The sequence below is a fragment of the Sapajus apella genome, unplaced genomic scaffold (assembly GCF_009761245.1).
Source record: "Sapajus apella isolate SASKATOON/1434 unplaced genomic scaffold, GSC_monkey_1.0 scaffold15, whole genome shotgun sequence".
Lineage (NCBI taxonomy): Eukaryota > Metazoa > Chordata > Mammalia > Primates > Cebidae > Sapajus > Sapajus apella.
The window spans coordinates 25,225,983-25,250,878 of record NW_022436955.1 but is presented as its reverse complement, the minus strand read 5'-3'; the positions used below and the strand labels follow the sequence as shown (position 1 = coordinate 25,250,878).

Below are 24,896 nucleotides of genomic sequence, written 5' to 3'. Positions count from 1 at the left end.
TGGAGGCACACGCCCTTTCAGAACTGAAGTTGGTCTAACACACTCAGTGGTGTCAGGATGTAGGAACCATTTGGTTCTGGAAGGCCAAGAATAAAGTCTCATTCATAGAAAAGCTAGCCCAGGCACGGTGACTCAAGTCCATAATCCCGGCACTTTGGCAGGCCAAGGTGGGCAGATCACTTGAGCCCAGGAGTTCAAAATCAGCCCAGGAAACATGGCGAAATGATCTCTACAAAAAGTACCAAAATTAGTCTGTATGGTGGCGCACACCTGTGGTCCCAGGTACTCGGGGGGCTGAGGTGGGAGGATCATTTGAGCCAGGGAGTCTGAGGCTCCAGAGAGCCATGATTGTGCCACCGCACTCCAGCCTAGGTGACAAAGTGAGACCCTGTCTCAAAAAAAAAAAAGAAAAAAGAAAAAAGAAAGAAAGCAAAGCTGATGAGAGATTTTATGTGCTAACTTCTACACTGCACTCTTCTCTCACCAGCCGCCGACAATGAGAAGAATCTGCACCGGCCCTGAGCTTCTCCACGAACATCATCACAGAATGCTCATCACTCACTTCCCCGACGCCCACACCCATGTACAGCCCGGCAGCATAGCCCTCCAATGTGCTACTGAATGTAGGATCATAGGGACAGCCACAGGTAGGCCGGCAGGCTTCCCAATTTTCTTTCTATTATTTGCAAGTGCTTCCTATTTTTACGTAAGAAATGCTGTAACCACGGGGGACTGCACGGGTTTGATCAGGAGGTAGCAGGGTAGCAGTCACGAAGCTGGGTATTAAATTACAATATTGGCAGATGACACGCTTTGCTGTGTGAGATCTGCTGGGAAACGTGAGAAAAAAGACTTGGGTGAGGGCGTCAACAAAGTAGTAATGGCAGAAGTCGGCTGATGATACATGGGGGTCTGGTATGCTGTTATCTCTATCTGTATATGCTTTAAATTTCTTTAATAAAAGGTTTCAAAAATTAAGAAGTATTCCATGGCTGTGCATCAAATTTGGGCAGAAAATCAAATCCTAGCTCTGCAGCTTACTAGTTAGTGGCCTGACCTCCAGCAAGTAACCTCTCTGGACCCCAGTTTCTTTTTCTTTTTTTTTTTGGACCTCAGTTTTTTAATCTCTAAAATGGCAATAGCAACAGTAGCTCTTCCACAGGGCTCTGGGTGAGAATTAAATGTATACAAAACACACAGGACAATAGGTCGGGCATGGTGGCTCACACCTGAAATCCCAGCTCTTTGACAGGCCGAGGTGGGTGGATTACCTGAGGTCAGGAGTTCAAGACCAGCCTGGCCAACATGGTGAAACCCCGTCTCTACTACAAATACAAAAATTAGCTGGGTGTGGTGGGGCATGACTGCAGTCCCAGCCACTCGGGAGGCTGAGGCAGGAAAATTGTTTGAACCCGGGAGGTGAAGATTGCAGCGAGCTGAGATTGTACCACTGTAGTCCAGCCTGGGAAACAGAGGGAGACTTTGTCTTAAAATAAAATAAAAATACAAAAATTAGTGAGGTGTGGTGGCAGATGCCTGTAATCCCAGATAGTCAGGAGGGTGACTCAAGAGAACTGCTTGAACCCAGGAGGCAGAGGTTCCAGTGAATCAACATCGTGCCATTGCACTCCAGCCTGGGTGACAGAGCAAGAGTCTGTCTTGGAAACACACATACACACAAACACACACACACACACACACACACACACACAGGACCGTGCCTAGCATACAGTCCACCTGAAAAAAGTTAGCTATTATCTTCGTTAATAATATTGTTATTACAGCCTAGTTGGAGGCATCTCCCCTCACCAGAGGGACACAAACATGAGATTACATTTCGTATCCCCCTCCTGCTGCTAAGCTTTTGGATACTTTGAGGCTTGAGAGCTGCAACAAAGGCAGGTGGTTAGACACAAAGAGGAACTGGCAAGCCCAAGTTGGAAACCATTTGGCTATTGATAAGCAAAAACCCACTCCCTGGATTTAGGTCTGGGGATTCTGAGTCACCATAAATAGCTCTGTCTTCTGCAGGAGCCTGAGAAATCAGCTAGGCCCTCTGTCCTCCCAAAGCACAATACTTTTCTCTGCCGTGTGCTTCCAGCCAGGATCTCAGGAAGTAAACAATCTCCTGACAGGTTTGGGGTAGACATTTACCTACACAACAGCAGTGAAGTTCTTCAAGCTGGCCAGAAACTGTCTAAATCGCTAGGGACATTGCTATTCAAATCTAAGTCATTAAATTTAAAAAATGCAGTGACCAAAGTGGAGAGTTATACCCTCAAACAGTGGAGATGAGGGTGGGCAACGCAAAATATCTTTGGGGTCAGGTATGCAACATAGATAAGTAGATGGAGCTGCACAGGGCTGGGTCATTACAGAGAACGTGGACTGTCCCATGGGGAGATGTCACCCTATTTATACCAAGATCTCGATTTTTTTCCCAAGGGAAGCAAAAAAAAAATCTAGATTTTAATATGTAATATAATCTCCCAAATTTTAATTGTAGGCAATTAATTTTAAAAATATTTAAACGTTAGGTCAAGTACAACCAGCTGCAGGGTCAATGTGGCATTCTGGCCACCAGGGGTCAACCTTTGGTATCGGCAGAACCCTTCCCGTACAAAGTTCCACATGGGGCAAACCAGGGTACCCCAGAGGATTCCAAGATTCTGTAAAACTCTGACCCAAATCTCTTTTTGTCCCTCATAAACACAAACACACAGACTAGCCTTAATAAGACCCATCATTAAAAGTATAGATTGAAATACATCTTATGTAGAATTTTATCACAGTAGAAACCAACCATGAATGGGTTCCTCTGCTGGCAGGTGAAATAGCTTTTGTATAAATCTTTTTTTAAATTTTAATATTACTTAATAATACAGACAGGGTCTCACTATGTTGCCCAGGCTGGTCTCAAACTCCTGAGCTCAAACTCCTGCCTTGGCCTCCCAAAGTGGTGGGATCAGCGTGAGTTACTGCTTTCAGCCATATGCAATCTGATTCTCAAACTTTGCCTGGCATCTGTGTGATAACACAGCATCTTGAAATTTCAACGTAAGCTATTATTTTTTTAAAATGTTATTTGCAACTTCCTATCTTGAGTAAATCAAGTTTTTCTCAATCCTGGTCATCTGCATAAGATGACAACCATCATCATTCCAAATTTCAAACACACGCTGTCATCAAACGTTCTCATTATTATCAAGGACTATTTTTAAAGTTAAAGTATGCTAGTAAGCTTTTATGAAGCATGATTTTTGTTGTTGTTGTTGTGACAGTTTCACGTTTAAAGGAGATGGGATTGGCTGGGTGCAGTGGCTCACGCCTGTAATCCCAGCACTTTGGGAGGCCGAGGCAGGCTGATCACCTGAGGTCGGGAGTTCGAGACCAGCCTGACCAACATGGAGAAACCCTGTCTCTACTAAAAGTACAAAATTAGCCTGGCATAGTGGCACATGCCTGTAATCTCAGTTACTGGGGAGGCTGAGGAAGGAGAAATGCTTGAACCCGGGAGGTGGAGGTTGCAGTGTGAGCCGAGATTGTGCCATCGCACTCCAGCCTGGGTAACAAGAGCAAAACTCCACCTCAAAACATAAGTAAATAAAAAACAGCAGATTATACAGTTTTAGAAGTTTTATAACCGTTGATGTACTTAAATGCCTTCATTTTATAGAAAAGGCTAAGTGGGAGGGCAGAGATGGCTTCCCCCAACATCACTTGGTCAATTAGAGGTCAAGTGGGGTCTAGATTCCAGATCTCCCAACTCCCAAGCCTACAATCTTTCTATTTCATTTGGCAAACTAAGAACTAATTATTAGATATGTGAAATCAATGTTCCACTCTATGAAATCTGTTTTTCCCCAATCTAGGCAGATAGGAAATGGCCCTCCCATTTCTCTACCTCTGATACATCCGAAGTCCCCCGGCCAGTGGTCACCCAGCAAGTGGCCTCACTATGTAGCCAGCCCCAAGCCCTGCATACAGAAAGCAATTAATGACTGTCTTCTAGAAACACTCATATTCATCACTCAAAAATGCCCGTATTCCCAACTCCCAGCCTCTCACTGCACAGAGGAGAACACTGAAGCTAGGAGCACTCAGTGGTTGTCCAAGATCATGCAGCTAAGTGGAGGCACCACAACTACCTGGCTCCTAGTCCCACTACTCCCTGTGCCCTCACGGCTTTCCCTGGGAACTCTTTTGCAGCCTGCAAATGCCTCCCCTCACAGTAACAGCAGCAGCCCCTGTTTGCTGAGTGTGTACCCCTACCACGTACTGGACTTGATGCATTGCACAGAATGGCCTCAATGTTAAACCTTTATGCTCTATGGAACTTTTTTATTACAAAAGTAACATGTTACTTGGAACATATTAGAGAAAATGCGCGGTGTAAAGAAAAGGTAATTATCCTTTCTGCCCATCTTCCCAACCCCTTCAGCACATACACAAAATCAACATTAAATGTGAGACGTGTTTTCTTCCATACCTTCCTCCCTGCTCATAAACACATGTGCAAAAGGAGGGTTATTCATTCCAACTTTCTGTTTTAGGTTTGAGACAGAGTCTCACTTTGTTGCCCAGGCTGGAGTGCAATGGCACGATCTCAGCTCACTGCAACTTCAGCCTCCCAGGTTCAAATGATTCTCCTGCCTTAGCCTCTAAATTGCTGGGATTACAGGTGCACACCACTATGCCTGGCTAATTTTTGTATTTTCAGTAGAGACTGGGTTTTGCCATGTTGGCCAGGCTGGTCTCAAACTCCTGACCTCAAATGATCCACCCGCCTCAGCCTCCCCAAGTGCTGGGATTACAGGCGTGAGCCACCGTGCCTGGCCTGTATTCTACGTTTTTTAACAAAATAGCAGACCTAACTCCTCAGGTAAATCTGCTCCTGGCTTTCCTCACAAAATGTCACAAATATCGTCTCAGATTCAGAGAAAGAGAACTGACGCATGCTTCTTAATCTGCTGCATAAGGTCACATAGTATGGACAGACCATAATTTACCCAGCACTTCTTCCATTAGAGACATTCAGATGATGCCCAGGTATTTTGCCAGCCTAAATAATGCTGCAATTAATAATCCAATAATATATTCTAAGGCCCCAATGTTTTCCTTTTCATAAAACAGAGTCCCCAAGATGCCACTATCAGGTCAAAGTGAACACACATCTTATTTTTTAAATAGTCTATTACTTTAACCAAAAAATATGTCCTCATAAAAAATACAAATAAAAATATGAAAGGAATGGGCACAGTTGCTCATGCCTGTAATCCCAGCACTTTGGGAGACAGGGGTGGGCAGATCGCTTGAGGTTAGAAGCTCAAGACCAGTCTGGCCAACGTGGCAAAACCCTGTCTCTACTAAAACTACAAAAGTAGCCGGGCTTGGTGGTGTACATCTGTAATCCCAGCTACTTGGGAGGTTAAGGCATGAGAATCGCTTGAACCTGGGAGGCAAAGGCTGCAGTGAACCGAGATCATGCCACTGCACTCCAGCCTGCGCCATAGAGTGAGACTCTGTCTCAAAAAAAAAAAAAAAAAAAGTGTAAAAAGAAGAAACATATACATAACTCCTCAATGTGGAGGTGGATATTAATAACAATGGCCATTTGCTAAATTTCCTTTCAGAATAAAATAATGCAGTAGAGTGAGTTGCACTTTTTTAACAGATTCAGAACAAATTCCAGTCAAACCTAGAGCCATTCATATTTCCACCAGGAAGGTATAGAAACACCATTTATCCACATTTTCCCCAAAGCTCTGTCATGGTTGAAGATTTCTGCCAATCTAATAGATGAAAATGGTATGCTTTTATCGCTCTCCTTTACATTTCCTTGACTAAAAGGGAGATTAAACACTTCTTGTGGGTTTCTTAGGAACATGCCAGACTTGGAAATACGTGGAAAACAGAAACATCATTTGATCACTTGTTCAAGAATCATCTTACCGATTTTTGCTGTTCAAACATAAGTTTTTTATAGAAGAGATGGAACTGTTCAAAGCTCAGCTCATCTTTGTGTGCTCCTACTTCCTGTAAATATGAAAAAAGTGATCACATGATTTTTGATGTCCACCATAAGAATGGCTCCATGTTATTTACAGAATAATGGTTTCTCACAAATTGCATGTTATTTTATGGGTATGCTGAAGAGAGAGTTATGACCACACTGCTTCAGGGTCACCACTTTTGGAAGGAAAAAGCCATACTATTCACCACGGCTTTCCTAGAACATTGGCAAAACTCAAACTCGCATTCCTCTAAATCAAAACCCTCCACATGTTTCCTAATTCCCCTGCCTATGAAAACATACTCACAGGGGCCCCTACCAAGTAAGACCCTCCTTTGAGCCCCAAAAGGGAAGAGTCTCAGTTAGGTTTGCAAGAGACATAATATGTAACTCATCCTTTTTTGGGCAGAAAACACTCTCTTTGGACTTCCAACTTCAGACATATTTGTAGAGTATGTACGTATAGGTCATTTTGTAAAGCATTTGGAGTCAGACAGATCTCAGCTCCAATCAGCTGCTTCATGGCTTTGGGCAATTTCCTTGACCCTTTTAGACCCTCAGTTTTCTTTGCCTGTAAAATAGGAGAACCACCACTATGCTCTTAGAGCTTCCCTGAAAGTGAAAAAGATATCTCTGCAAAATACCTGGTTCAGTAAATACTTGATAAAGTATTAAACACCGACTGCGTAGCTATCAATGGTAAATGTTTCTCCCATCTCTCTCCTCTTCTGACCTACTCTTCTCTTTCTGTTCTTGGATTAATCTGGAATTCCCAGGGCAGGTCAAAGGATGCTTGATAAGCAACAAAATGGGACAATTCTTCCAGGAGCTCATTAGTACAGAAATGAAATGAACTTTTTCAGCTGAGGAACCTTGTGATGGAGCTGATATTGACAGTGGGCACTGGAGTCCTCCACCTGGGGCTACTGGGATGGAGGTTGCTCATTTCCTAAGTAGAATCAGTATCTCCCTGTAGGCAAAAGATGGTACCCATTGTCTCCATCCCTGCTTCACCTGCTCTACCATAGCCCTTCACTCACGGAGTGGCTTTATTCCCCAGCCCCACCCACAACTTGATTACACAATATAAATTAAATGATGTAGAGAAGGATGGATGGTTGGAGAAACAGAAGGGGGAAAAAAAAGGTACACTACCAAGACTTCCATACAAAATGCCATGGTCCTGGTACCCTACATAAGGAATGTTTCATAGTATTTTCCAAAAGACATACATGCATTCATTTCAGTAGGGAAAAAAAAGGGCTGCAGTATGGTCAGGGAAATAGGGAAGGCTAGACTAGTGGAAAACAGGTCTGGGGGTAATGTTGCAAGTCCAGCAGCTCAGGAAACATGGTCTTTATTGATTACACCCTCTGCTAGGATCAAGAACATGGTCCTACGATATGTCTGTGATCCCTCTGTCTGGACTAAGGTGTACTCTGGAGACAAAGGACTTTCTTGGGCAGTATTTCAAGGAACTCAAAAGCAACTCACAGCTTCATGAAAGAGGCTAAGTCACTCTGCATTCATAAAATTCCCAGGCTGAGCCATGAAACTTACCACAAACTTATCTTTAAGGAACTTGGCACCGCTCACTTTGAAGTTGACCAACGGCAAGATGGTCTTCAACTCTCGGAGGCTGATGCTGCAAAAGAGGGAGACCCAGCTCCATCACCTTGAGGGTTTTCAACAGCACAGGATTTAGCTGCTCCCATCAGCTCCCACCTCAGGCAGCCCTCTATGAGAGAGCCTGGTCAACAGTTGTTTATGGAGCACTAACTAGGAAAAGACTCTGGGTCAAGGTGAGGGAGACACTCCAATGAGCAAGGCTGGTCTCAAACCTTCAGGGATGTCCATGGACAAGGGTCACATAGAAATTTACAGTGTAGAGTGATGCCCCAATGAGGAGGGCTGTTCTCTACCCTTCGGGAAAGGCCATGGAGGAAGGTTCTGCAGGAGATTAAGTGTGGGCAGAAAATGGCGTCAGATGACCAGATAATCTCAACACAAAATGCCATAGAAATCCCAAAGGCCCAATGTAAGTGTTGACATGATATGATTTCTGCCCAGGGCTCTGAATGTCAAAGTGAAGAAATCCAATGAAGCTTGGGTAAACAGCAGGAATAACTATGACACTCTTCAGGGAGCCAAACACTTTGTCACCTAATTAGTGACATGAATGGATGAACAAGACTCCTACTGACTCTACCTGCCACTCAGAGAAACCACAGCCACAGAATAGGCTTAGCAGAATCCGCTGGGAAAGACCCAGCTAAGCTTGATTCTAGTCTGGCACTGTGAAGAGACAGAGAGATATAGAGTAAGTAGGGACCCCCAGCAACCCCCAAAATAAGTGAAAAATAAAGCTTTCTCTTAATGCCACTGGGGTTCAGAGCAATGCAAGGTCACTAAGGGCTAGAGAGGGAAAGTGGGAAGGAACAAGCCCTACATGGACACCTACTGTGTGCCATGCTGCCCTGAGGTCATCCAGTTGTTAAGGTGGCCTAATTGCTCACCACATCTACCTTTTGCAAAGTAAACGATTGACCCCCCCCCCCACCACCCATTGAGGCTCAGAACAGGCAAGGGCAGGGTGTCAAGGGGGTGGGGGGTACACAACACAGGGCTTGGAACTGGACGGCAGGCAGCAGAGCCTGGATCTGAATCAAATTCCAGGGCTCGGCCACAGCAATCTGCTTGAGTGTTTCTCTGAAGCCACATGGTGAAGTTCAGCTTAAGAGGAAAGCAAGGTGGACGCATCCCAGGTAAAAGCAGTAGCAGCAGTGGTAACAATGGTAGCAAAAGCTGAAACTTCAGCAGTGCGTATCACTTGACAGGTGTTCTAGGTGGTGCCTTATATGCACATTCACCTGTTTGATGCTTGAACAATTTTACGGGGCAGGTACCATGATCATCTCTATCTTCCAAGTGAGGAAACTGAGGCTCCTATCACTTTGGTGCCTTATCTGGGCTGGTCTCCAACTCCAACCCAGTCTTCCCACAACAATCACACCTGACTACCTCTCAGCCAGTGGCTCACACAAGGAGAGGTGAAGTTAGTGGGGTGAGTGAGTCAAGAACATAAGCTCCACACCCTTCTGGCTGAGCCAAGTGTTCAGCAGTGCTAAGACAGGGTGGTCAAGAACGGAAGCTTGCCCCAGGTCATGGCAGAAAACAGCCCAGTCTCCTTGCACCATCCTCCCAGGCTCTGCTGTGGCATTCAGAAGGAAAGAGCACGTCACTGCCCAGCCGCTGCCCTGGAGAAGGTCCAGTGTGACTCTGGCCATCCTGTGTCCCCACCTCCAGCCTTCTTCCTCTGGTTCTAATGGCCTCTCTAACAGCAGAGACTTCAACTAACAAGATACTCCCCACCCACGTACCCCTACTGCAGGGCCAGCACCCATGGCTTTCACAGACAGACCTTAAGGGCAGGAAAAAGCCACTGCTAGGCCAGCAGGGGCTGGCTGGGCAGAGTAGCCAGCAAGCTAGGGAAGTTGCCCCAGGGGTTTGCAAGAGCCCTTCTGCCTCAGCCCTGGGGATGGCCCAAGGAAGAGCTTGGCCACGGCAGGATGAAGGTGGAGGAGCAGCAGTGAGAGGGGTGGTGGAGAGAGGAGCCAGGCCACCCTGGTGGCCCAGTGGAGCTCATCCTGGGAGCAAGGGACAGGTCAGAGTCCCCCAGGAGCCCAGGCAGCAGCAGGTCAAAGAAGCCATCCCATGTCCAGGAACAGAGAGGCTGAGGGGTCTGGGGAGCCAGAGCACCAAACCCAGGAACCAGGGGCATGAGCTCAGGAACCAGTGGACCAAACCCAGGAACCAGGGGCACGAGCATCCAAGCACCTGAGACATGGGAACCCACCTGGTCCAAAGGCCTCCCCTTACAGTGCGAGCACCGTAAACAGCAGCCTCCACTTTCACACGTCCTCCAGGGGATTTCCATGCACGCTCAGGTTTGAAGCCTGAGAGCTTCTTTGGGCTCTTACTGCCAGGACTGCCTCACCCAATTCCCCGCTAAGCGAGCCCTTCCCTCACTCCCACCTGTGGGTGTGCGGGTGTCGTGCTACAGGGCCCCACTCAAACCAGCACCAGGAGGCTGAGCCCCCAGTGCTGCAGCGGAGGAAGCCAACAGCTCAGCTTCACCCCTTTCTGCGACCTGCCATCCCCTAGAGTGCCTTACCCAGGTCAAAGCCTCTTCCAAGGCAGCCGGCGCTGACACCTGGTCCACACATGGGAAGGAAGGCCTGACCCTCTGGCCTCAATTTAGGACAGCCGTGACTCTCCCACTGCCTGTTCCAGCTGCCCTCCCTCCCCCTGGGTGATGACCCCCCATGTGCTCCCCAGTAAACCTCCTGCACACAAATATACATCTCAGATCCTATTTCCTGGGGGCTCAACCTACGGCTGCAGGTCAGGAACCAAGGCAATCCCTTTGGGGAAGGAAGGCACTATTCCCGGAATGGGTCACCAACAGCCCCTCCCTCTTCCATGGCCGACAGCACTGAACAATCACAGCATCCTCCCTGCTCAGCCGGAGAAGTTCCCAGGGTCCTTCAACTCTGCACCCAGGCAGCCATCACCAAACAATTAACGACAGCAGCCCCATGACACTTACCGGCACCTCCACTGCCCCCAGCTCTTTTGCAGGAACAATGGCAGTAAGAAACGTTTGTCGAGGGCTTGCCGTGAGCCAGGCACAGTCCACACGCACTTCACATATTAACTCCTGAGCCCTAACATCTGCCCTGGGAGGTGGGGACTATTAATTTATCTTTTACACATGAGGAAACTGAGGCCCAGAGAAATTAAATCATTTGCCCCAATTCACACAACCAGTCAGTGTGAGGGATGAGATTCAAGCCTCGGCACGGTCCGACACAACTTTCGACAATGGTGGACACGTCTGTGCTGTCCGAGGCTCTAGCCACTAGCCACACGGCGATGCTGAGCTTCTCAGATGCAGCTAGTTCCACTGAGGAGCTAAGTTTTTTATTGTATTTTATTTCGTTGAAATGGCCATCTGTGGTGCAGGGTACCCCGCCGGCCAGCGCAGCCCCAGAGGTCTCCCAGAACAGCTGCATCTATATCACCTGGGATTTGTTGAAATGCAAATTCTTGAGCCCTACCCACCACCAACAATCAGCAGCCGACGTGGAGCCCAGCAGCCTCCACTTTCACACATCCTCCAGGCGATTCCCATGCATGCTGAAGTTTGAAAATTGCTCTCTAGATGGCCCTAACCTTCAACCCCAGCTTTGTAGTAGAATCTTATTTAAAAATTTCCAATGCCAGAGGCCAGGCCCAGGACAGCAAAATTGGAATCCCTACTGCTGTGGCTCTGCTAAAGCTCCCCGGGTGACTCTAATATTCTGGATCCTCAAATCAGAAGCCTAGTTGCGTTCATGTTGAAGGAGATAAACAGACCCACCCACCTGCCTTCCACCTGCAACCCCCTCACCCTTTGCCACCTCCCTGTAGAGTATTTCCTCCATCCCTGCCTCAGAGAAGGGGAAGTGCACCTTCTGCTTATCCAAATTGAATGTTATATACCAAGAGGGCAAGGGCAGAGGAGGGAAAGGAAGTAAGTGTTGCTGAGGAGATGAAGAAAACAGAAATCCGTGCATCGCTGTGAGAAGGTGTAACCGCTGGAGCAAACAGCACGGCAGTTCCGCAGAATAAAGAGAATTACCATTTGATCCAGCAGTTCAGCTTCTGGATATATACACAAAGGAAGGTAAAGCAGAGGCTCAAACAGATCTGTATACCCATGTTCACAGCAGCGCTATTGACAACTGCCAAAAGGTGGAAGCAACTCAAGGGTCCATCAATGGACCAATGGACAACGTGCAGTCTAGCTGTACAATGGACTATTATTGAGTCTTAAAAAGGAAGAAGACGCTAACACAAGCTACAACACAGATGAGCCTTAGAGACGTTACACTGAGTGAAATAAGCCAGACACAAAAGGATGAATATTGTATTATTCTGCTTAGATGAAGTACCTGGAGCAATAAAATCCAGGGACACAGAGAGTAGAATGGTGGTTCCAGAGGCTGAAGGGAGAAGCAATGAGGAGTTCCTGCTTAATGGCTACAGAGTCTCAGTTTGGGATGATGAAAATATTCTAGAGATGGATGGTGGTGACGGTGGCAGGCCCGTGTGATATACTTCATTCCACAGAACTACGTATCTAAGAATGGCTAAAATGACCAATGCTGTGACCAGGCGCAATGGCTCACGCCTGTAATCCCAGTACTTTGGGAGGCTCAAACAGGCAGATCACCTGAGACCAGGAGTTCAAGACCAGCCTGACCAACATGGTGAAGCCCCATTTCTACTAAAAATATTTTAAAAATTAGCCGGGCATGCGGGCTCATGCCTGTAATCCCAACTACTTGGGAGGCTGAGGCAGGAGAATCACTTGAACCCGGGAGGTGGAGGTTGCAGGGAGTCAAGATCGCTCCACTGTATTTCAGCCTGGGCAACAAGAGCAAAACTCAGCCTTAAAAAAAAAAAAATTCAGTGTTGTTCTATGTTTTAGTGTTGTTATCACAAAACAAATTTTAACATTTGTTTTTAATTTTTTTTCATCATAAGGTGATTTGTCAGAGTGAGGGAGGGAAGTTTTCTACGTCTTCCTCAGCTCTCAACAGCACAATTTTTTTTTAATTTTGTTGGTTTTGTTTTTTTGAGATGGGGTCTCACTCTGTTGCCCAATCTGGAGCTCAGGTGCATAATCATGGCTCACTGCAGCCTCAACCTCCCTGGGTTCAGATGATCCTCCCACCTCAGCCTTTCAAGTAGCAGGACTACAAATGTGCACCACTACACCCAGCTAACTTTTCGGTACTTTTTGTACAGATGGGTTTCGCCATGTCACCCAGGCTGGTCTCCAACTCCTAAGCCCAAGCGATCCACCTGCCTTGGCCTCCCAAAGTGCTGGGATTACAGGTGTCAGCCACCATGCTCAGCCAATAGCACATTTTTTTTAAAAAAAAGGAAAAGCAAAAACAGTGGGGAGAGTGAGTCTACAAACCCTGGGGCCATCCCTGACAATCTGGGCTGCTTTAGTCAAGTCACTTAACTTCTCTGGGCCTCAGTGTCCCCACATAGAAATGGTGTGAGGCCGGGTGCAGTGGTTCACACCTGTAATCCCAGCACGTTGGGAGGCTGAGGTGGGCAGATCACGAGGTCAGGAGTTCAAGACCAGCCTGACCAACAGGTGAAACCCCATCCCTACTAAAAATACAAAAAAATTAGCCAGGCATAGTGGCGCACACCTGTAATCTCAGCTACTCAGGAGGCTGAGGAAGGAAAATCGCTGGAACTCAGGAGGCTGAGGAAGGAAAATCGCTGGGACCCAGGAGGCAGAGGTTGCAGTGAGCCCAGATCGTTCCATTGCACTCCAGCTTGGGAGACAGAGCGAGACTCTGTCTCAAAAAAAAAGAAAAAGAAAATGGGTCCAAGAGCACCCAGCTTACCCATCAACCAAGAGCATATCCTAAGGATGTGAAGTGCTTATTACAGCCACAGCTTCAAAGCTAGCTGTAAACAAATTCCAGTTGCTACCATTTGACTCTAGAAAAGTCGACAAATGAAAGAGGGTGTTTGGGCCAAGCAAAACACCCGAGGCTCGTCCACTGCCCGGGCTGGGCCAGCTCAGAGCCTGCCCCCGCTCGCCTTCAGCCTTTCCTCTGCTTCTGTGACTCCTTTGTTTTCCTTCAGGAAACATGATTAGTCTCGTGGGTGACAGGAAAGGGAGGGAAATTGGCAGACCAAAAGCTGGTTGCTCTTTCATTGGCACCTTGGTCAAAGTTCATTTTGCAAAGCTCCCTCCAGGCTTCCCAGAACCACGGGAAAGGTGGGATTTTCCACATGTTGACAAACAGCAGAGCTCTGCCCACTGGGAGGGAGGTGGAGGAGAGGAAGCCTGTGAGCATGCAGGGATGAACTCAGTCCAGAAACAGGAAAGGTTCTCCCTGCAGAGGGTCCTGGACCAGCCGATGGGAAGATGGAGCTCTATGCAAGACCTGCCAGATTCCTCCTGAGCAAGAGTGGGTATCCATTTCTTGACCTCACAGATGAAGAGAAGAGCAGACTTCAGGAGCAGATTGACCTCCCCATACCAGCACTGTGGGGGTGGATCCCTCTCTCATCCCTGTGCCAATCTCAACTATGAATCACCATAAGCCACGGAGAAAGAAAACTCAGAGAGGACATCACCTCCGAGGCTGAAAGAGACCAGTGTGTACCAAATCTTCCAACATAAGGACCTCACTGGATCCATCTCAGTAACACTAGAGGGTGGCCCAGCGTGGCAGGGAGCAGGCAGGGCATGATGGATGACAGGCAGAGGAGGGAGAGAAAAGCAGGTGGACAGAAAAGCATGGAGTGAGCTACTGGTTGACCTGACATTACCAGACTTTTAACCACTTCCTGGTTAAGAGTTCCAAATCCTCCCACTGGGCATATGAAGAGACCGGGGCAGTACACCCAAACCCTGAAGTCAACAAGTAATAGAGGACATTGACCAGACACGAAGTCACCTTCAAGATAGAAAGATTTTCAGGAACAAAATGGAGACCTGGTAGAGCTTAGTTATTGGATATTAACTAAGGTAATGACTTATCTAGATAGGATAATGATATATCCACATAGGATAATGATGTACCTAAACCAAGAATGAATGAGAAGAGTATTTTACCAAAAAATAAGGTCTCTTGGCCCCGCGTGGTGGCTCACACTTGTAATCCCAGCACTTTCAGAGGCTGAGGTGGGTGGATCACAGGTCAGGAGTTGGGGACCAGCCTGACTGACATAGTGAAACCCTGCCTCTACTAAAAAATTAGCAGGGCGTGGTGCAGTGCACCTGTGGTCCCAGCCACTCAGGAAGCTGAAGCAGGAGAATCACTTGAACCCAGGAGGCAGATGTGGCAGAGAGCCGAGATCACGCCACTGCACTCCAGCCTGGGTGACAGAGCGAGACTGTGTCTCAAACAAACAAACAAAAATAAGGTCTCGTGAGGTTAACATGAGACAGTGACTCTGAAGTGCTCGTGCAATGCCTGGCGTGCCAAATACATGGGTGTTCAATAAATGGGAGTTTTTATCATTGTTAATAAGAACTGAATCACACCTCAAAAAAAGAATGAATTTAAAATGCTCAACCTCACCCATAAAGAAAAGCAAATTTAAGCAAAACCACTTGGTTGCCTCGGTTGCAGATGAACAAAGATCAAAGTATAATGGGATAACGAACCACGAGGAAATGGGCGTCTTCTTGCACCACTGGGAGAAACATTATATAAATTGCTACCTCTAGCTATCACACTATTAGACCAGGAAACATTGTGCTACTGGTACTCACTTCTGAGAGTGTATCCTACCCACAGCCACCTTACGTGAGTTTACTGAAAGATAGACCCAAAGGTTTCCGTAACAGTGTTATTCACAAAAATAATAAAGGATTGGGAGAAAGTCTCTGTCCAACAACAAGGAAATGATTTCTGACAACCCATTAATCTAAGGAAAAAACAAAATCACGTTTGCTTTTTTAAAAAAAAAAATATGTCTAGGTAAGACCTCACTTCTGCAAAACAATAATAATAAACAGCCAGGCATGGTGACACACACCTGTAGTTCCCAGCTACTCAGGAGGCTGAGGCGGGAGGATGGTCTGAGCCCAGGAGCTTGTGGCTTTAGCAAGCTATGACTGTACCACTGCACTCCAGTCTGGGCAACAGAGAGAGACCCTGTCTCTAAGTGGTAGTAATAATAGTAATAGTCTGGCATAGAGTTTTGTGCCAGACTGATAGGGAACTTCTCCAAGAGGTACTATGCAGTGAAAAAATCAAGTAAACTGAATACATTTTATCACATCACCCGACACATCTCTACCAGCCCTAAGAATCACCTGGTTTACTTTTTCATGGTCAATCTCTCTCCTGCCACAAAGTAAGGGCTGATGCCATCAGGATTATGTTTACTGCTGTATTCCCAGGATATTAAAGGTGCTCAAATATTTATGCCAAGGTCCAAATGCCCCATGGCAGAGATCATCTCTGAGGCTGGACTCGAATTTTCCCCTGGAATAGAGGATCCCGCAAGGAGGATTTTGTCATCATCAACCTCAGGACCCAACATGACATCTGCAGATCACACTGGACACGGTGAAGACCTTGCCCACCACAAGTCATGTTCCCACCCGCTTGGGAGGTTTAAAGAAAGAATGAAAATTGAACTCCAAAGTGATCAGAAGAAAACTGTGCATGACTCTTACCTGTTTCTTCTGGTTTGATCCACAGAATATATCTGCTTTCTCAGCCAACTGGAAAGAAATTTGAGACAAAAGGAAGAGAGAAAGAGAAAATCAGAAAATAGTGCAAGTCTAAGGGAGTCCTATGGGATGTGCACAAAAGAAACTGGAACAGAAAGGAGGGGTTTTCCAACTTTCTAACAAGGGCAGCCTGGGAAACAGTTTTCTCCTAGTAGTAGAAAGGTCCATCTAAGCCAAGATTTCAACTCCAAAAGGCCAAACTTCTTTACATTGACAGTTCTTTCTGATGACAGTCATTAACTCTGAAAAAAGCTGGAAAGAAAAACAGTGCCAAGTAGAGGACTTTGGTTTACTGGAAGGAAAATAACTCACACCCCAATGCCGATCCAGACTCCCATGACACTGAAGAAACAGTCTTGAGGTCTTCGTCAACCCACGAGGGAGTGATAGATAGAAAATTCCAGACCTTGTGTCTATCCTCTGATCAGTCCACTTAATCTCTCATTAAATCCTTTAAGAAGGAAGCCCTGTTTTCCCCCAACACATACCCCGGGAATATTTCTACCTCAAGCTCAATGCACCACTCACCCCAACAGGCCAACGCTAAAAACTAGCACAGGAAAACGTTCTTATTTGAAATACTGTAGAGCTCACATGGCTATTGGGCACCCATTACATACAAGTCACTCAATGAGTCTTAAAAAAGCAATGCCCCTTTATTTTTTTTCCTGTAGCCCATGTTGGCTAAAGGCAGCAGAATACAGGAATCAGTGACTATGGAAATAAAGGCAAACGCCAACTACCTCTCGATAATGGTGGGTGTGGACGCATTCATCGCTTCTTGGTGTAAGATTTTCAAGCCAGAGAGCCAGTTAACTGCATCCTCTTTAGAGTCAGCTGGAGTGGAGAAAGCAAACAGGAATGCTGTGTTAATTCCTGGGAAGACATCTGCTTAGAAATCCCGGCCCCATACAGATCACGAAGATGGGAGAAACCTATGCCAGTTTCCAGTTTTGCAGGGGCAAAGAAAGCATCCCCTTCACACCTTCATGGCTCTAGGACCTGCCTTTTGTCTGAGATGGAGCCACACATTCAGGATGAGCTTTGTGCCCCAGGGGTGACAAGTGGGTTATTCCTGTGCCAAATGGAATCAGCTAAGAACGGAGGGAGCGTTGGGAAATATTACTATCATATCATTAACATCATTTGAGCACTAACTATACATATGCTGGATATTGTTCTAAGTGGTTTTCCTATATTGATCCCACAAGGGAAGTACTACTATATTCCCATTTAACACATGGAGAAACCACTAAACCTAAGACAGGTTCAGGGATGAGTCCAAGGGCACATCGCTCCTAGCAGCCATCAGACACCGAGTGTTTGCATTCCTTCACAATTCATATGTGGAATCCCTAACCCCTGAGGTAGGGCCTTTTTGAGGTACTTAAGTTTAGATGAACTAATGAGGGTAGGGCCTCCAAGAAGGAATTAGTGCCCTTCTAGAGAAGAGAAAGAGAGATCAGAGCTTCCTCTCCGTCTAGCCCACACTGAGGAAAAGCCATGCGAGCACATAGCAAGAAGGCAGCTGTCTGCAAGTCAGGAAGGGAACCCTCACCAGAACTCAACCATGCAGCATCTTGATTTTGGACTTCCCTGCCCCAAGAACTGTGAGAAAATAAATGCATGTTGTTTAAAACCCTTCATCTACGCCATTTTGTTACAGGAGCAGAGCACACTGAAACACTGCAAGACACAGAATTTTAAACAAGAAGCCATTATCTTACCCTGGCAGCACATTGACTCCAGGAATGAAAAAGCTGAGGAATTCAAACCCAGGTTTCCAACTCCAGAGCAGAGTTTCTCAACCCCAACTGCTCAGGAGAATCGCTTGAGTGCTTTTCAAAACCCCAATACTTAGGTTCCTCCCTAAAGCAATTAAACCAGAAGACAGGGATGAGGGAGAAAACAGGTGGAAACATCCACGCAGTGCCAAAGTGTATCAGAGGGTGAGCTATCAGTTTCCCTTGCTGCTATAACAAATGACCACAAACTTAGTGGCTTAAATACAGGTTTATTTTCATACCGTTAGAGAGGCTAGAAGTCTAAAACAGACTGGTTGTGGGCAATCCTTCTGGACTCCTTCTGAAAGCTCTTGGAAAGAATCTATTTTCTTACCTTTCCCAGCTTCTGGAGGCTGCCTGCATTCCTTAGCTCATGGCCTCTCATCTTCTGACCTTTGCTTCCATCCTCACAGCTCCTTCTCTGAAGCGTACCTTCCCATGTCCCTTTTGTAAGAACCCTTGTGATTCCACTGCACACCCAGGTAGTCCAGGATATTTCCCATCTCAAGACCTTCAACTTAACCATACCCACAAAGTCTCCTTTTTCTTAGAGGTTAGTACATACACACGTTCCCAGAATTAGGACATGGACGTTGTGGGAGGGCAACATTCAGCTTCCCTTGGATGAGTACCTCTGGCTTAGGGATTTAGCTTTCTGTTTTATCAAGGAATGTTAGCTTTTAACCCTATTCTAATTAATAAGATGCAGGACCGGGGATAGTCCACACCACAACCCTAAGCAGCTGTCAGCATTGCCCTTGCTTCTAATCAAAATGGCATAGAGGGGCAAAGAATATAGCCTGCTAATACCCATGGTTGCTATTACCCCTGCTGATAAGCAGCATTGAGGAGTGGTTAAGAGCTTGGCATCTGGCAAAGGAAGATCCTAGCTCAAGTCCCACTGCACCACTTCAGGGCCGGGAGACATTCAGCACATTACTTCACCCTACTGTGTCTCATCTCGTCTGTAAAATGAAGCTAACCACACCAACACCTCATGGAACTATGAAACCTCTCCTCAGCACAAGATACTTTCTTAGTTTGTACACCCCCAGGCAGAGACTGTGCTCTCATGTTCTCACATAGATGAGGAGGAAGCGAATCTCCAAGGGCTAAGAGTTCATCTCAGAGCCAATAAGTGAGAAGAAGGCATGTGAATCAAAGTCTTGACCATCACTGTGCTGACCTTGAATATAGGGTTCCAGAAGAGGGACCCAGAGTAGGACATGTATCAGAATTTGCATCCTGGCCTCCAAGCCTCAGGCTCTTCTGGTCTCCTGACCAACTTAAGAAAGGTGGTCAGGGCTCAGCCTGACAGTGGGGCTACGGAGACAGAGGTGTGAAGCTTCACGGCCACGGACCATGTGCTCCTGCCTCATCTCTACCAAGCTCCCTCATATCATCAGTCAGACATTTGCTCCTCATTTCCCACATCCAATGTGCTTCTTCCCTCTTCTAAGCCCTGGTGCAGGCCACAGCCATTGCCTGGAGCGCCCTCCCTCTCTTTCCTCCAAACTCCTACTGAAGCCTCAAAACCCAGTGTACAAGTCACCTTCTCTGCCAAGCCTTCCCTGGAATTAAACATTCACAGCACACTGTATCCTGCTTGCACTAGGCCATCTCAGTGCATGGTACTTTCTGGTCCACACATCTGTCTCCCAAGTAGACTGAGAGCTTCTTTTTGCTTTTTGGTTGTTTTGTTGTTGTTTTTTGTTTTTTGTTTTTTGTTTTTTTTTTGAGACAGAGTTTTGCTCTTGTTGCCCAGGCTGCAGTGCAATGGCACAGTCTCGGTTCACCGCAACCTCCGCCTCCTGGGTTCAAGCGATTCTCCTACCTCAGCCTCCTGAGTAGCTGGGATTATAGGTGACCACCAACATGCCCAGCTAATTTTTGTATTTTTAGTAGAGACAGGGTTTCCCCATGTTGGCCAGGCTGGTCTCGAACTCCTGACCTCAGGTGATCTGCCCACCTCAGCCTCCCATAGTAATGGGATTACAGGCGTGCTCCACCGCGCCTGGCCTGAGAGCTTCTTGAAGGCAGCACCAGATCCCATTTATCTTCCTAACCCACTGATGTGTACACAACCTAACACCAAGTACAGGCTCAGAAGAGGTGTGGTAAAAGAATGAGCGAGAAATGAGTAAGTTATTTGTCCCTGAAGTAAACGTACCTACATTGCTCAACTTTCAGAGGTGCCTCCACTTTGGTCTATTCCAATCGTATTTATTTTCCCTCTCACTCATGAATGTATTTATACTTTTAAGTCAATAAATTCTAGGACTGAACTTGAAAGTAGCTATAAGCTTCTGCCCCTGCGTAAAGTGAGGAAAGTGCACGTGTCTGCAATACAAGATCTCAGGACAGTTCCTTCAGGTCAATCAGATTTGCTGAGCCACCTCTGCTGGAGGAAAGCAGGTTACATTTTACTTTTTCTTTTTCTTTGTTTTGTTTGAGATGGAGTCTCACTCTGTTCCCCAGGAAGGAGTGCAGTGGCATCATCTTGGCTCACTGCAACCTCCACCTCCTGGTCCTGGCAATTCTCATGCCTCAGCCTCCCAAATAGCTGGGGCTATAGGTGAGCACCATTGCACCCAGCTAGTTTTTAGAGTTTTAGTACAGATGGGGTTTCACCATGTTGGCCATGCTGGTCTCCAACTCCTGACTTCAAGTGATCCGCCTGCCTCAGCCTCCCAAAATGTTGGAATTACAGAGATGAGCCACCACACCCAGTCTACATTTTTCAGCCAACAGAGCCTGGCCTTTGGTGTTAAGAAATCAGCATTTCTTCAGCTCTCAGCAGGAGCCAGAGGGACACTTAACCTACTCCTCACAATCTCCCCATGAGATAGGCATTATTACTCTCCCCATTTCACAGCTGAGAAAACTGCAGGTCAGAGAGGTTAAGTCACTCACCTGAAGACACACAACTAGAAAGGGGCAGGACAGGGATTTGAAACCATGACCCCAAATGCACATCGATGAGCAGGCAGGGATCAGCTAGAGAACTTCTTCAGGAAGAGACTTGGCCACAGGGAGGGAGAAAAGCACAGACAGAAGCACACGCACCCACCTGCCAAGCTGAGTGTGCTGAGGACGAACTGGTTGCCATATAGGATGGTGAAGCAGCAGTCTTCTTTCTGGCGAACTGCTTTTGCACGCTCGAAATCTTTGGAGTTCTTCCCTGGGCGGATTTCTTTTATTTCCATGATATCCACTAAAATGAAATTAACATGAGCCAATCAGAAGCTGGAGTTCACTCCACCTGAGGATGCAGCCACATACCTACAGCCCAGAACTCACAAAGCTATCCCTCCATCTGGGCTCAGGGCCTGCTCATCTGGAAATGGACAGGGGGTCAAGAGCTTATCTGGGCATCTGCTGGAATAGGAGGAGTTTGGTGTTTTCGCTCACCCCATTTCTGAGACAGAAATGTGTTAAACTAGGACAGCTAATATTTATAACACAACTCAGATGTGAGGAACTAAGCCCAGACTATTCTACCAAAACAAACAACAGACCAAACTGATGCTCACTAGAAATCACTCCAGGCAGTCTAAAAGGTCCACCTGTCGTGTTAACCTTGACCTTGAAGATCTTTTCCCTTGAGTCCCAAAAGCTACAAGTGGTCTGTGGCTCAATCAAAGGGGAAAAAGAAAATGAAGGCACTGAATAACTGCTTCAAATTAAAAATAAGAATAAGAGACAAACCCCAGGGTTGGGATGGTCACAGGGGTTCTGGATATCACAGCGCCTGTGGGAAGAGAGTGGTAGACTATTACTCTGGTAACAGTCCAGAGTAATGGGCTGTTACTAATGGCCACAGTGTCTGGTATTTATGCCTCACAGAGCCAGCTGCCCTTGAATCCAGGTTGTCTCTGTGACCTGTTTTAACAAATGAAATGTAGCACAAATCAGGCGTGCCCAAACCCCAGGCCACAGAGCAATACCAGTCCGTGGCCTATTAGGAACGAGGGTGCGCAGCAGAAGCCAAGTGGCTGGCAAGGGAGCAGTACCACCTGAGCTCCACCTCCCATCAGATCAGCGGTGTCATTAGATTCTCATAGGAGCGCGAACCCTGTGGTGAACTGCATGTGCAAGGGATTCAGGTTGTGTGCTCCTTATTGGAATCTGATACCTGATGATCTGAAGTGGAACAGTTTCATCCTGAAGATGCACCCATTCCATGTGCAATCCACCCATCTGCAGAAAATGTATCTTCCACGAAACTGGTTATGGGTGCCAAAAAGGTTGGGAGCACTGGCATGCTGGCATAAATGATACTATGCCAGTTCAGGGCCTATTCTCTTTTGTTTTGTTTGAGGTGGGATCTTACTCTGTCACCCAGGCTGGACTGCACTGGCGCAATCTTGGCTCACTGCAACCTTCACCTCCCAGGTTCAAATCACTCTCCTGCCTCTGCCTCCCAAGTAGTTGGGATTGCAGGCATGTGCCACTATGCCCAGCTAATTTCTGTATTTTTAGTAGAGATGGGGTTTCATCATATTGGCCAGGCTGGTGTGGAACTCCTCACCTCAAGTGATCTGCCCGCCTCAGCCTCCCAAAGTGCTAGATTTACAGGCGTGAGGCAGCAGGCTCAGCCTGGGGCCTAATCCTTCAAGAAGGCCTGGTACCTTCCATTTTGTGCTCTGGGGGAGGCCAGCCTCTGTGTAAAAAGTCAAACTACCTGAGACCACTGTGCTGTGAGAAGCCCAAGATAGCCCTGTGGAGAGGCCATGGGAGAAGAATCAGTGCCCTCAGCCAACAGCCCAGCTGAGCCCCCAGCCAACAGTCACAGGGCACTGAGCCATCTTAGAAGTAGATCCGCTGGCCCCAGTGAGCTACCCCAGCTGACAGCACATGGAGCAGAGACAAGCTCTCTCAGTTCCCAACCATGCCCAGGTTGTAGAAATATGTACAATAAATAAAAGGTTTGTTGTCTTAAGCCACTAAATATCGGGACAGTTTGTTGTATAGCAGATGACAGAAACAAATAAAACATCCTTCCTCTCTACAGCTCCTGCTGCCATGTGACTCCAACCACTCCTGGTCAAAACCTACTGGGCCAGGATGGCCCCCTGACTCAAAGGTGAGTCCCTTCCCCACACAAGATGACCACTGAACTCTAGACTAGCACAGAGAGACAAGTTCAACAAGCTCAACCAGTCTCTTTTTTCCCTTTCTTTAAAAAAAAAAAAAAAAAAAAAAAAAAAAAAAAGCCTTTTCATAGGATGCACTTATTCCATGCACTTTAGATAGAGGTGATGATTCACCCCTCACCACCTTCAACCATGAGCTGAAGGAGACAGCAGGAGCCTGGGAATGACCCAAGTGCTCTGGCCCAGTGACTGGTTCAGGAACAGACACATGGCCCAAGCTGCCCCATCAGCATGCTCCAGGGACTTATTTGGCCAGGACTACTGGTAAAACCTCCCCTCCACTGCTGCTCCCAGGCTGGTAAAACAGGAGCCTGGGAGCAGCAGGGAGCAGCTTGTCTACCACGGTAGAAAGGGATATCAGACCCTGGTATGCCTTTGAACTCCAGCCCTCCTGGAGATCAGAGTGAGAAACGAGATCTCAGCTTTGCAGCAAGAAGAGGTGGCTCTGGCCTGGAATTAAGGAAGAGAACAGTCTGTGTCTTTGGATTGGGGGATTTAGTCGATTTAAATTTAAAATTAATAACAATATATGTGTGTTTGATACTGTCATTTAATGTTAGCTGGCTGTTTTGCCCGTTAGTTGATGCAATTTCTTAAATATGTTGATGTTCTTTATTTTTTGGTATTTTTTAGAAAGGCTGATACTAGTTGTTCCTTTCTATTTGTAGTGGTTCTTTCAAAAGCTCTTGTAAAGCAGGCCTGGTGGTGATGAAATCTCTGAGTGCTTGCTTGTTCACAAAAGATTTTATTTTTCCTTCGCTTATGAAGCTTAGTTTGGCTGGATGTAAAATTCTGGGTTGAAAGTTTTTTTCTTTAAGGATGTTGAATATTGGCCCCCACTCTCTTCTGGCTTGCAGGGTTTCTACTGAGAGATCTGCTGTGAGTCTGATGGGCTTCCCTTTATGGGTAACCTGTCCTTTCTCTCTGGCTGCCCTCAGTATTTTCTCTTTCATTTCAACCCTGGTGAATCTGGCAATTATGTGCCTTGAGGTTGGCCTTCTTGAGGAATATTTTTGTGGTGTTCTCTGTAAATCCCCCAATCCAAAGACACAGACAGGCAAAAAAAGCCAAGACCCATTGGTATGCTACATCTAGATCCATCTCACATGCAAGGATACATAAAGACTCAAAACAAAGGGATGGTGAAAAATTTACCAACCAAATGGAGAGCTAAAATAAATAAATAGAAAGCAGGAGTTGCAATTTTTGCTGATAAAATAGATTTCAAACCAATAAAGATCAAAAGAAGCAAAGAAGGATATTACATAAAGATAAAAGGATCAATGTAACAAGAAGAGCTAAAGATCCTAAACATATATGCACCCAATACAGAAATACCCAGATATATAAGACTTACAAAGAGACTTGGACCCCCACACAATAATAGCGGGAGACTTCAACATCAATATTAGATAGATCAATGAGACAGAATGTTAACATCGATATCCAGGACTTGAACTCAGATCTGGAACAAGTAGACTTAATTAACATTCATAGAACTCTCCACTTTAAATACACAAAATATACACTCTTATCAGTACTACATCACACGTATTTACAGGTTTAAATGAAATATTGGTTGGCTGCTTGTTAATTATTTTATTCCCTCATTT

General features: G+C 46.4%; 1 protein-coding gene and 1 long non-coding RNA gene across 5 annotated transcripts in view; one reads left to right on the top strand and one right to left on the bottom strand.

Annotated features, from left to right (window-relative positions):
- The window catches only part of PLCG2 (phospholipase C gamma 2), a 181,193-nt gene that overhangs the window by 85,619 nt on the left and 70,678 nt on the right, over positions 1–24,896 (bottom strand). For all 4 annotated transcript variants that reach the window (XR_004270497.1, XM_032283879.1, XM_032283880.1 and 1 more), the window contains 5 exons: positions 21,198–21,341; positions 17,087–17,180; positions 16,287–16,334; positions 7,574–7,658; positions 5,953–6,036 (listed from right to left, as the gene is read on the bottom strand). Coding sequence is in view for 3 of the 4 variants with exons in the window: in XM_032283879.1 (XP_032139770.1) it covers positions 5,953–6,036; positions 7,574–7,658; positions 16,287–16,334; positions 17,087–17,180; positions 21,198–21,341 (455 nt within the window). In the remaining variant the exon portion in view is untranslated. The remainder of the gene's footprint in view (positions 1–5,952; positions 6,037–7,573; positions 7,659–16,286; positions 16,335–17,086; positions 17,181–21,197; positions 21,342–24,896) is intronic.
- Positions 14,061–24,896, top strand: part of LOC116555365 — an 18,232-nt gene continuing 7,396 nt past the window's right edge. The window contains exons 1-2 of the long non-coding RNA XR_004270501.1: positions 14,061–14,146; positions 21,023–21,026. This is a non-coding gene — a long non-coding RNA (uncharacterized LOC116555365). The remainder of the gene's footprint in view (positions 14,147–21,022; positions 21,027–24,896) is intronic.